This window comes from Zingiber officinale, chromosome 5B (assembly GCF_018446385.1).
Source record: "Zingiber officinale cultivar Zhangliang chromosome 5B, Zo_v1.1, whole genome shotgun sequence".
Classification (NCBI taxonomy): domain Eukaryota; kingdom Viridiplantae; phylum Streptophyta; class Magnoliopsida; order Zingiberales; family Zingiberaceae; genus Zingiber; species Zingiber officinale.
Genome location: NC_055995.1, coordinates 53,331,203 through 53,342,804, shown reverse-complemented (window position 1 = coordinate 53,342,804; position 11,602 = coordinate 53,331,203). Strand labels below are relative to the sequence as shown.

General features: G+C 42.1%; 1 protein-coding gene across 1 annotated transcript; it reads right to left on the bottom strand.

The window, feature by feature from the left end:
- Positions 1-6,057: 6,057 nt before the first annotated feature.
- LOC121984404 (laccase-3-like) lies at positions 6,058-8,579 on the bottom strand. Its single transcript, XM_042537319.1, has 5 exons — positions 8,441-8,579; positions 8,204-8,355; positions 7,600-7,844; positions 7,397-7,525; positions 6,058-7,303 (listed from the first exon to the last, which is right to left on the bottom strand). Exons 1-5 carry the CDS (start codon positions 8,516-8,518, stop codon positions 6,198-6,200), a joined length of 1,710 nt encoding a protein of 569 aa, XP_042393253.1. The 5' UTR covers positions 8,519-8,579; the 3' UTR covers positions 6,058-6,197.
- Positions 8,580-11,602: the final 3,023 nt, after the last annotated feature.

Genomic DNA, 11,602 nt, shown 5'->3' with positions numbered 1-11,602 from the left:
GTATACGTCCACACTATCGTGGCATACAAAATTCATGGAGACTTTAAGGTGTTGGTCTTGACCAAATATTTTTTGTGATTATTAGGATTTCAAATGTTAGTCAATCCCCTAGCTGTTAGACTATAGAATAGACTTAGTATTCCCAATTATGATTGGAAACAAAACTTGGACTCTAAGGTGGGTTGTCCTCTCATAAATAAGAACAATATAGGTGTATTTTATTCATTAATTGTTGAAACATGTTTAGTGGTGTTATCTACCGGTACCTGGTGTGTAGATACAGGAGCCACTAATCATATCTACAATTCATTGCAGGGGTTCCAGGAAACCCGACAACTATATAAAGGAGAAATCACCGTCTACAAGGTCACTACTGCAAAAAGTAGTAGCTGTTGCAGTGGGAGATGTTTATCCTTTGATAGGAATAAAATATGTATTTCAGAAATTATTTTTTCGTACTAAGTTTAGAAAGAACCTGATTTCGGTTTCTAAACTATTAAAGAATAGATATTATGTCTATTTTGATAGCAAAGTTTTTATCAAGAAAATAGGAAAAATATCTATTCTGGTACGTTGGTTGGTAATTTATAAATCCAATAACTCCCACGATGCAACAAATGGAATTTAATAACATATCTTCTAACTCTAATAAGAGAAAGCAACCTTCGGAAACGAACCAATCATATCTTTGACATCTAAGGCTAGGTTATATTAACTTGAGTAGGATTCAAAGGATAATAGCCGATAAACTTTTGGATTCATTGGTAGTGGAAATCTTTCCAAACTTGCGAGTCTTACTTGGAAGGAAAAATAACCAAGAAACTTTTTAAGTCTAAGGGGTATACAGCCAAAGATGTGTTGGAATTGGTTCATTCTGATTTGTATGGTCCTATGTCTATCCAGGCAAGAGGTAGTTTCGAATATTTCATCTATTTTATAGACGACTATTCAAAATACGGGTACATTTACTTGATGTGCTGCAAGTCTAAGTACTTTGATAAGTTCAAAGAGTACTAGGCTGATGTGGAGTAACATCAAGGTAAAAGTATCAAGACACTACGGTAAGATCGTAGTGACGAGCACCTCTTAGGAGAGTTTAGGAGTCACTTATCAGAAGTTGGGATTCAATCCCAACTAACTGCACCTGGTACACTCCAACAGAATGGTGTAGAAGAAAGAAGGTATAGGACTCTTATGGAAATGATTAGATCGATGATTAGTTATTTAGAAAATTACCAAAATCGCTTTAAGGATATACTCTGGAAATGGAAGTGAACGTAGTACCTTCTAAGTCAAAATTCTCTACTCTCATAGAATTGCAGAATAGGCATAAGCCTAATCTGAAGCATATTCAGATTTGGGGTAGGCCAGCATATATGCTGAAGGGAGATACTGAGAAATTGGAATAGGAGTTCACTTGTTTATCCTAAAGAAACGAAAGAAGATTTATAATCTTTATAAAAAAAAATCAGAAGGTCATTGTTAGCATCAATGACTGATTTTAAGAAGAGGACTATGTAATGAACCACAAGCCCATAAGTAAATTTATTCTTAAGGAAATAATAAAGGACACGTCTAAATCTAGTACCAACTGTACAAGATGAAATATCACAAGAAACTGCAACACGTATCACAAATGATACACAATTGCAGAAAGTAGCTTGTCGTAGTGGGAGGGTTGTTAGACAACCTAAAAGATTCATGTTTTGGGAGAGTCTTTGGACTTGCTCCCTAGTAAACATGAACTTGATCCCCGGACATATGACGAAGCGCTCCAAGATTAAGATGCAGCATCTTGGAAAATAACAATGAATACAGAATTAGAATATATGTATTCTAATAAAGTCTGGGAGCTTGTAGAACCACCAGATGGTGTAAAAGTCGTTGGATGCAAGTGGATCTACAAAAGGAAAAGAGGGACAGACGGGAAGGTGGAAACCTCCAAAGAAAGGCTTGTTGCGAAAGGGTATACTCAGAAAGAGAGAATCGATTATGAGGAGACCTTTTCACCGGTAGCTATGCTTAAATCTATCCGGATACTCTTATCCATTGCCGCTCATATGGATTATAGATGTCAAGATAGGTTTCATTAACGGAAGTCTTGAAGAAAACATCCATATGAAGCAACTGGAGGGGTTCATTGAAAAAGGCAAAGAGCATCTAGTGTGCAAGCTGAATCGGTCCATTTATGGACTGAAGTAATTTCAAGATCTTGGAACATCCGGTTTAACGAAGTAATCCAGTTATATTGATTTATTTAGTGCCCAGATGAGTTTTGTATATACAAGAAGTGTAACGGAAACGTAGTGGTATTTCTTGTACTATATGTGGATGACATTTTGTTAATTGGCAACAATGTCGAAGTGTTATTAGACGTAAGGGTATGGTTGTCCAAACAATTCGATATGAAGGACTTAGGAGAATGTGCACACATTCTTGAGATCAAAGTCATAAGGGATCGCAAGAAAAGGATGTTGTGTCTATCTCAAGCTTCATATATAGATACAATCCTTGCTCGTTTTAGCATGCAGAACTCCAAGAAAGGTTTCTTACCTTTTAGGCATGGAATAGCTTTATCTAAAAGGATGTCTCCGAAGACATCAAAGGAGATAGAGGATATGAAAGCAGTTCCTTATGCTTCGGCTGTGGGAAGCCTAATGTATGTAATGTTGTGTACGAGACCTGATATCTGTTTTACCGTGGGCATGGTTAGCAGATATCAAAGTAACCCTGGACAAGGACATTGGACTGCTGTAAAGCATATATTGAAGTACCTGAGAAGGACTAGAGATTATATGCTAGTTTACCAAGCAGACGATTTGCTCTCTATGGGTTACATGGATTCAGACTTCCAATCAGATAGGGATTAGTAAGTCTACATCGGGCTATGTGTTTACTCTAGGAGGTGGAGCCATTGCATGGAGGAGTGTTAAGCAGAAATGCGTTTCAAACTCAACCATGGAAGCTGAGTATATGGCAACCTCTGAGGCAGCCAAAGAAGCTGTATGGCTCAGGAATTTTCTAATGGACTTATATGTGATTCCTGGTTTGCCCAAAATCATCATAATTTTTTGTGATAATAGCGGTGCAGTTGCAAAATCGAAGGAACCACGAGCTCATAAGGCGAGTAAGCATATAGAGCGCAAGTACCACCTGATATAAGACATTGTCAAGCGAGGAGAAGTTGTCGTCGCCAAGATTGCATCAGCAGATAACTTGGCAGATCCTTTCACTAAGGCCCTTCAGCGAAAGCTTTTGATCGGCATGTGAAGGGATGAGAATCAGATGTATGGCAATAAATATGGCAGCTTAGTCTTTTAGTATAAGTGGAGATTGTTAGAGTGTATACTAAAAGCCTAGCTTTTGTAAACATTTATTTTTGAAATAAAAGAATTACATTGGTAAAAAATATCTACATTTATTTGCTAAGTGTAGTTGTTCAATTAATTTATATTGTAGATAACATAGTGAGTGGTGTCATACACAGAAGATCATGTTATCAGTTCTTTATAAATTATAAACACTTGCTCACGACTAAGATGGAAAGGAACAAACCGTTGGAATAGTTGTAGTGTAATTAGGTATTAATTTATCTTGACTAATAAATTACACTAGTACACTTTAAGTGTATTGAGTAGGACCATTTAAGGCAAGTTCTTTTTATACTGACTTAATAAAAGAACGAGACCTTAGTTATTATGGAAGTGTGTGCTCTTAATCCTAATATAATAACAAGCACATATATTTAGTATTTATTTCTTTGACTTATCAAAGGGTGAGATTTAGCTCGATAAATCAATAGGCCCGATAAGTTGGGAAATGATATTGCTTATAGTGTGTGTTGTTGATTACAGAAGGAAACTGTGTCCTAGTTATCTAGGTTGAGAATGTCCCCAAGAGGAGCTCATAAAGATTGTCATGTTAAACCCTGCAGGTGGACTTAGTCCGACATGACGATAAGGTTGAGTGGTACTACTCTTGGACTAAGACATTAATTAAAATGAGTTTTCAGTAACTCAATTAATTAGTGGACATTCGATATCTTAAAAACAGGGAGACTAACACACTCATGATAAGAAGGAGCCCATAATGTAATTTGGGATTGGTGCGGTAGTGCAATAATAACTCTTTAGTGGAATGAGTTATTATTGATGAACTTTAGTTGTGTGTTCGGGGCGAAGACGGGATACTCGAGTTCGTCAGAAGGCCAAAACCAATTTCTCCACTAGGTCGCTGTCGTAGCCTCATTAATGCCTCATATCCACCCAAGAAAACCCCATCTTGGTGTCCAAGAGGGGGGTCGGCCCAAGGCTTGGTGACCAAGCCAAGGGCCGGCCACTATTCTTTCTAAGGGGGCCGACCACAATTAATTTTGAGGGGTCGGCCACCATAATTCAAATTAGGAGGGGTGTTTTGAATTTTTAAAATCTTCTTGATATCTACAAGTTTTAAAAGAGATATTTTAAATTATAAAACTTTTCTTATTTGAATTAGGCCACATAGTTTAAAAGAAAAGTTTAAAAGTTTTAAAACTTTCATTTTTTGACCATCCTCATGGGTTTTTAAAAGAGAGTTTTAAATTTGAAACTTTCTTTTTTTTGTAACCATGTTAAAAAAGAAAATTTTCGAAGAGATGTTTTAAATTTTAAAACATGGTTTTAATTTTTAGAACTTTACTTTTTTAACATCCACGTTAGGAAATTAAAAGAGAGTTTGTAAAATTTTATAAGAGCTTTCCTTCTTTGCTTATAAATTTTTACAAAAGATTTTATTTCCTTCCTCTTAGGGCCGGCCACCCTTGCTTGGTGCCCAAGCAAGGGGCTGACCAATCAATTGATTCAATCAAGAGGAGAAAAAAAATTATTAGAAAGGAGGAAAGGAAAAACAAGAGGAAGATTTTAATTTTTTGTAAAAATCTTTCCTTATTTGCCTTGCGCAAGTATTATAAAAGAAGGGGAGGAGAGGCCTCATGAAAAATTAATTCTTATTCTTTTGTTGGTGCTCTCTCTTGTGGCCGACCCTCTCTTCCTTCTCTTTCCCCTTTCTCTCTTTGGTTCCTTAGTGGTGGTGGATGATCTCATACTCAAGAAGGACTAGTGCCTCGTCATGCAGTCCTGGAAGCCAATTTTGAAAATTAATATTTAATTGAATTATTAATATAGGTGGATTTGGATCAATAATGTTAAGCATCATTTGCGATCCAAATCTAAACCATTAAGAACAAATAAGTTAAATTTGGAATCAATAATGTTAAGTTCCGTTTGCGATTCCTAATTTAATTTCTAAAGAACAAAATAGGTTGTTTAGGAAATGTTCGACACTTGTACAAAATTTTTGTACAGTGGAACCGATACGATCTTCCTAGGACCAACTAACACTTGCTGCTTGGTCGAGCGGGTAGCCGCTCAGCCAGAACTCATCCGCTCCGTTGATGGTCAGGTCCTACTGCTTGGCCGAGCGACTATCCCGTTCAGCCGGGACTCCTTCGCTCTGTCGGCTTCAGAGAGATGACAAGGGTCCCACTACTTGGCCGAGCGGAGTAGTCGCTCGGTCGAGATCCCTCCACTTAGTTGACCTCATTTGTTCTTTCCTACGATGACTATGTAGTTGCATATCCTCACCGTTCGGACAAACTCTCCGATCTCCTTAACGTTCCGCTGCTTCACACTGAGCGTCTAATTGTTTTACCGTATTATCCAAGCTAGACGGTTGGCTCACCCTGACACTGATCATCCAACCGCCCTTTATAGCCTCTTGTCGATCGGATTCTAATTGCCCCGACCGGTCGCTGTAGGCGTGCTATGCTCGGCCACCGTAGGTGAGCCTTTGATGACTAGGCATTGACCATCTTGATTTTGACATCCACCTCGACAGTTGACTCGTGCCGGATGGCCCCTCTCTATCGCTGCATTAATAATTATTTGCCCCCCTTAATCTTCTGTAGGTAAAAGAAATGTTTAAAAGGCCTTAAAATCAATAAATCAGGACAGCGTGGAGTGAAGAGAGTAAATTAGTTTAATAATTATGCAATTGCATGATTGAATTTGACTCGTGGAGTGCAAACCAAATCATATCGATAACCGTATATTACGAACAGGGGGAGGAAAGGTCAATGCATGCATGACACAGATTAATTGAAAATTCTAAATGAGAGACAAATTTCCGCACTCTGAAGTAGACGATCGCACTAGTACTGATCAACAGCGCGGAAGATCTGCCGGAGGTGGCTCCAGCGACTGCAACTGGCCGACGCCATTCTCGACGAGGAAGGCCATGGCAAGTCCCCAGGTGATGTGAACATCCAGGTGGCAGTGCACCAGCCACACCCCGGGATTATCAGCCACGAACCGGATCACAGCCCACCCATTCACCGGCACCCCCACCGTGTTCCGTACCGGCGGATCCACGAGATTGAACAGCGATGCGTCTCGCTGCGGGTCGAAGTTGCCGAACCCCGTCGCCAAGACGTGGAAGTGGTAGCCGTGGATGTGCATCGGGTGCTCCTCTCCCGCGAATATGTTGGTCCCCTGGAGCACTAGCTCGACCACCGACCCGTACTTCAACCGGTACACCTTCGTGCCCGGCACCGGCTGCCACAGCACCCGGCTCACGTTCGCCGCCGTGTAGTCGAACTGCCGTGGCGGCGCGGCTGGGAAGTCCGAGGTGAACACCCCGCCCACTCCGCGGTGGTGTGCTTCCAGGATGGAGAGGCGGGTAGGAAGCTGAAAGGAGACGTTATTCATGCTGGCTCCGAAGCGCGTTCCGTTCGGGCCTCTGCAGCGGCGCCTGGTCCGGCAGTTGAAGAGACCAAGGCCGACTGTGAAGAAGAGGTGGTTGTCGACAGGACCTGGGAGCTTCACGGGACCCGGGCTACGGATGCCAGCGGCGAAGGCTACTGCTGCACGGGTGTCATTGAAGGCCGGGAGCACGGGGAAGGCTGGAGTGCGGGTGTTTTTGGCCTCGGAGGAGGACGGTGAGTTGGGACAGCCGGAGGGGTGGACGTATTCAAGGATGGCGGTAGTGGTAGTGTTGTCGAAGGCGACTCCCTGCGCGCTGGCGTAGGCGTGGGCGGCCATGTAGTAGCGTCCACCCGGCTGCAGGTTTGCGGTGAGCAGGACGTCGGTGGTCTGACCAGGAGCAAGCATGAGGGTTGAGGTGGTGAACTGCTTGGTGTAGAACGCGTCTGCAGCCACCACCGTCATCGAGTGCCCGGAGATGCTGACGAAGAGCTCATTGTTGAGGGCAGCGTTGATGAACCGCAGCAGGTACGTCTCTCCCGACGTTACCTTGAACACCGTCGTTTCTGTGCATATAAATCATGCCATGATAAAAATATTTAAAATATATTTTTCACAAAAATAAATAATAATATAATATAATATTTCCCATTTCGAACCTTCACTAGAACATTTGTAGAGATCACCAGGTTGGCCGTTGATTGTGAAGGCATCCGAGAGATTTGGGGCCGCTCCGGTCCTCGTCGCTCGCCGGACTACACGAACCGGATCCTCGTTCCACCAATCCCCTGTTAAAAGTGGATCGGATATATCATCGAAAAATAAGATAAACAATGTAGCATGCATTAAAATACGTACGTACCCAGGATGACGGAGTATTCCGTGTTGGGGTTAAAGAACGGATAGGATGAGCTAAGTTTCGGGTAGATGATGAGAGCTCCATGCACAGTGGCTCTGAGCCAGGAGCTATGGGCATGCCACCACAGCGTGCCTTCTTGCTCTTCGATGGTAAACCGATAAGTGTAACTTCCTCCCGGCCTAATCGGGCACTGGGTCACAAACTCTGGTCCATCGGCCCATGCCGTTCTCATTTGCCGAACTCCATGCCTATTAGTAATATAATTACGTGAAAGTGAGTGTAAATATATCAGTGAGTAATATACATCATAAGACAAGCTAATTCCTATTAATATGATAGTACGTAAAAGATGAAATCTATTATCCCAATCGTTTCACATAATGATCTCACGACTATATGTGAAGAGATAAATTAGAAAATTTTAATTGAATAGTGCGGAGAAAGATTTTTTTATCTCGACTTTATCAAAATTCGAATCTTTATCCTATGATAATAACTATGCTCCGGACTAACTAACTGAACCTTATCTGGAGGCGCTAATTCTAGTAATAGACTCAAAATAGGATTGTTAATTAGAAGATAACGTATATAATTAATAAAACAATACCAATGCATGGTGACGTTGTATTGTGCGCGGTTGAGGACTTTGATGATCAGCGAGTCGCCGTTACGAACCTTGAGGGTGGGTCCAGGGTATTGGCCATTCACAGTGATGATGTTGTGATTCTTGCACAGCCTCTTCACTGGCGTTGTTTGCACCTGTTCCCAAAACCTAGCTATGTAATTAAACTGCCAAAATGGTATACTGAGAATGCATAAATATACATGACGTACGTCGACATACCACAAACTCATGATGATGCACTTCTGCAGTGGCATGATTCAGCAACATCAGCAGGCAGAGCAGCATGCAGAAGGACATGCTTCAATTAATCTTGAGACTCCTTTTTTTTTTCTTTTGCTAGATCGGCCTCCTGAATTGTGATGCTTTCTGCACAGGAGTATATATAAATAAACGGGCAGAAAGCATGAGTTGCGACAAATGGATTTGTTCGAGGCCGGTTGGAAGATTAGGTTTTGACTTTTTTTCTTGGGATTTTTTTTACAAGAGGCCAAACAGAAAGAGAGAAGATTTAAGTAGTCTTGTAGTAGTTGCTGCTGAAACCATTGATGTGAATTAACCAGCCCACTAGTCAAAACATGAGATACGCTAAATCCATGCAGTTCCCGAATGATTGGTTGCACCTTTTGACTTCTGAACTAGTCCACTAGTCGAATATAACTAAAGAACCTTCTACCTTCTTTATCTAAAAGGAATTCGCATTTTTCTATTATTTGGTAGTTGGGGAAGAGAATTATTGAGTTTGATTAGGTTAGGGTTGGCAGAGAAGACAGCATATTTTTCAACGGGGATTGACTTACAAGGCCTTAAATCGAAAACGATATTGGCATTAAAGTCTTTCTGCATGAATATGACTTAGTTCACCTCCTAGGATGTTTGTATAATTTTTTTTTATCTATAATATAACTTATTAGTATTTGAATGTTTAAAACTTTACTACGAGAAAATAGAGTTTCAAAAAAAAAAAAAAAAATTCCGAGGACCATTTCTTCTTCTCTAAAGAAACTTTAAGATTGAAAATTGACACGGAATGAGATAGAGATTTTTCAACGGATTATTATTCATAAGCTATTGATTCGAACAGAAATATGAGAAAATAAAAAATAAACGAAATTGTTAAAAATATTAATAATTCAAAAAAATTTCTCTCTGATATAACTCAAATAATTATTTATATATACTTCAAATTTTAAGGGAAATCCTAGATCCCAATTTCTAACTTATAAAAAAAGAAAAAAAATTCTCACAAAATAAAAAATTCTTGGATCCTCCTGCATCAATTACCTACCCCGAGTTGAAAAAAACTTACACTCAAGTTCAGAGTAGTATTAGGTGGTAGCTTAGGAGAAAAATCTTTTGACACCTGTTATGCCCAAAAGATATCCACATATATCCACAATTATATGATATTGTCCACTTTGGGCATAGACCCTCGTGACTTTACTCTTGGACTCTCCCCAAAAGGTCTCATGCCAAATCTTTCTCTAACCTTTAAAAGGATGTAGGAAATCCTTTTAAACTCATGATCTTTACCAAATCTTTCCAATGTGAGACTTTGATTGAATCCTAATAATTCTCCCCTCAAATGAAGGATCACAATTACTCTCATGGTCTAGACCTCCCCGTGAGCATCGAATCACTTTTGACCTGCTTCAGACCTCTCCCACGAGCATCTGGCTACCCTAACCTGCTCCTAACCTCCCCGTGAGCATCTGGTGACCTTGACTCACTCCGGGTCATCCTTGCGAACGTTTGATCACCCTAACCAGCTCTAGGTCTCCGCATAAGTATCCAGTTATCTTGACCTACTCCAGACCTACCCTCAACTTCGTTCAAGGTCACCCCACATTACATCTGGTCTGTATCATGGTTCTGATACTATTTGTTGTGCCAAAGGATATCTACATATCTCCACAATGGTATGATATTATCCACTTTGGACCTAGGTCCTCAGGATTTTGTTCTTGGGCTCTCTCCAAAAGGATTCATGCCAATAGAGATATCCTATATCCTTTTTGATCCCGTCCGAAGGCTGAGTCGGACGGAGGTTGGTCGCGGTGGCCTGGTTGTTGACGGAAAGTCGTAGGTGATCCGGCTCCCACGGGTGGCTGACGCTGCTGCAGGACCCTGCGCACACTCAGACAATCCCCCTCCTCACGTTAGAGACCAGAACCCAGGGAAAAAGTCCCCGGATCAGGCCCTCCGATGCTCAAGTCAGGTCCCTTTTTCCCCAGAAAAAACAGAGAGAGTCCAAAATGAAAAGCTGTGAAAGGAAAAAATGACGAGAGTGCGCGTACCCGCGTACGAGGAATCTCCTCCTTTTTATGCACCCGCCTCGCTTCCAGAACCTGCCCTCCTGTCAGAAAACGTTAGACGCTGGGCTTTGTCGTGTAGTCCTGGACACCTATCGTGCTGCTATTGGTCGTGAAGGCATCTTCCTATTTAGGAACCTCCGCCTTTACACTTGGGCTTTGTCTTGTAGTGAGGGACACTTGTCAGGCCGCTATTGGTCATGAGAGCATTTTCTCCTTTAGAAACCTCCGTCTTCGCACATCTCGCTGGTATGTGATGATTAATCTTGACGGACAATTGTGATCCTTCCATTCCTGCACAGCTTGACTCATCCTATTTATCGCGGTCGGCATCTACCTCGGACCCCTCGACCCGATCTCGCCTCTAAGCGCTACTTGTTAGTCGGGTTGACCCTGCGCAGCCCTGTCGCTTCTGACCTGTGACTTGTGGCTTGCGCTTCCGGGCCTTCAAATTGCAGACCTGTAAATCGGGCTATCTCTACATAGCTCTGCCGCTCCTAACCCATAAGTACTTGCTGGCCCTCGACCGTAAGCCCATAGATCGGGCTGTCTCTACATAGCTCTGCCGCTCCTGACCCATGAGTACTTGCTGGCCCTCGACCGTAAGCCCGTAGATCGGGCTATCTCTACATAGCTCTGCCGCTCTTGACCCATGAGTACTTGCTGGCCCTCGACCGTAAGCCCATAGATTGGGCTGTCTCTACATAGCTCTGCCGCTCCTGACCCATGAGTACTTGTTGGCCTTCGACCGTAAGCCCGTAGATCGGGCTGTCTCTACCTAGCTCTGCCGCTCCCGACCTATACCCGGTGTTCTGCCTGTCGTTTCTCCTTGTCTTTCGACTACTTTGCCTCCTTGATCAACAAGTCCGCCTGGCCTCTGATTACCCCACATGCTTGCCTTTGACTTCCTAGCCAACCTGACCATTGACTGCTGAATCACCCTGACTATTGACTGTCACGTCCTCTTGACTTTTGACCGCTATATGGCCTTGACTTTTCTAACCCTTTCCTCTTGGGCTCCTCCATTGCCACCCGTATCACAAGCCTCCCTCACAAGTCTAGTCGAAGAAGG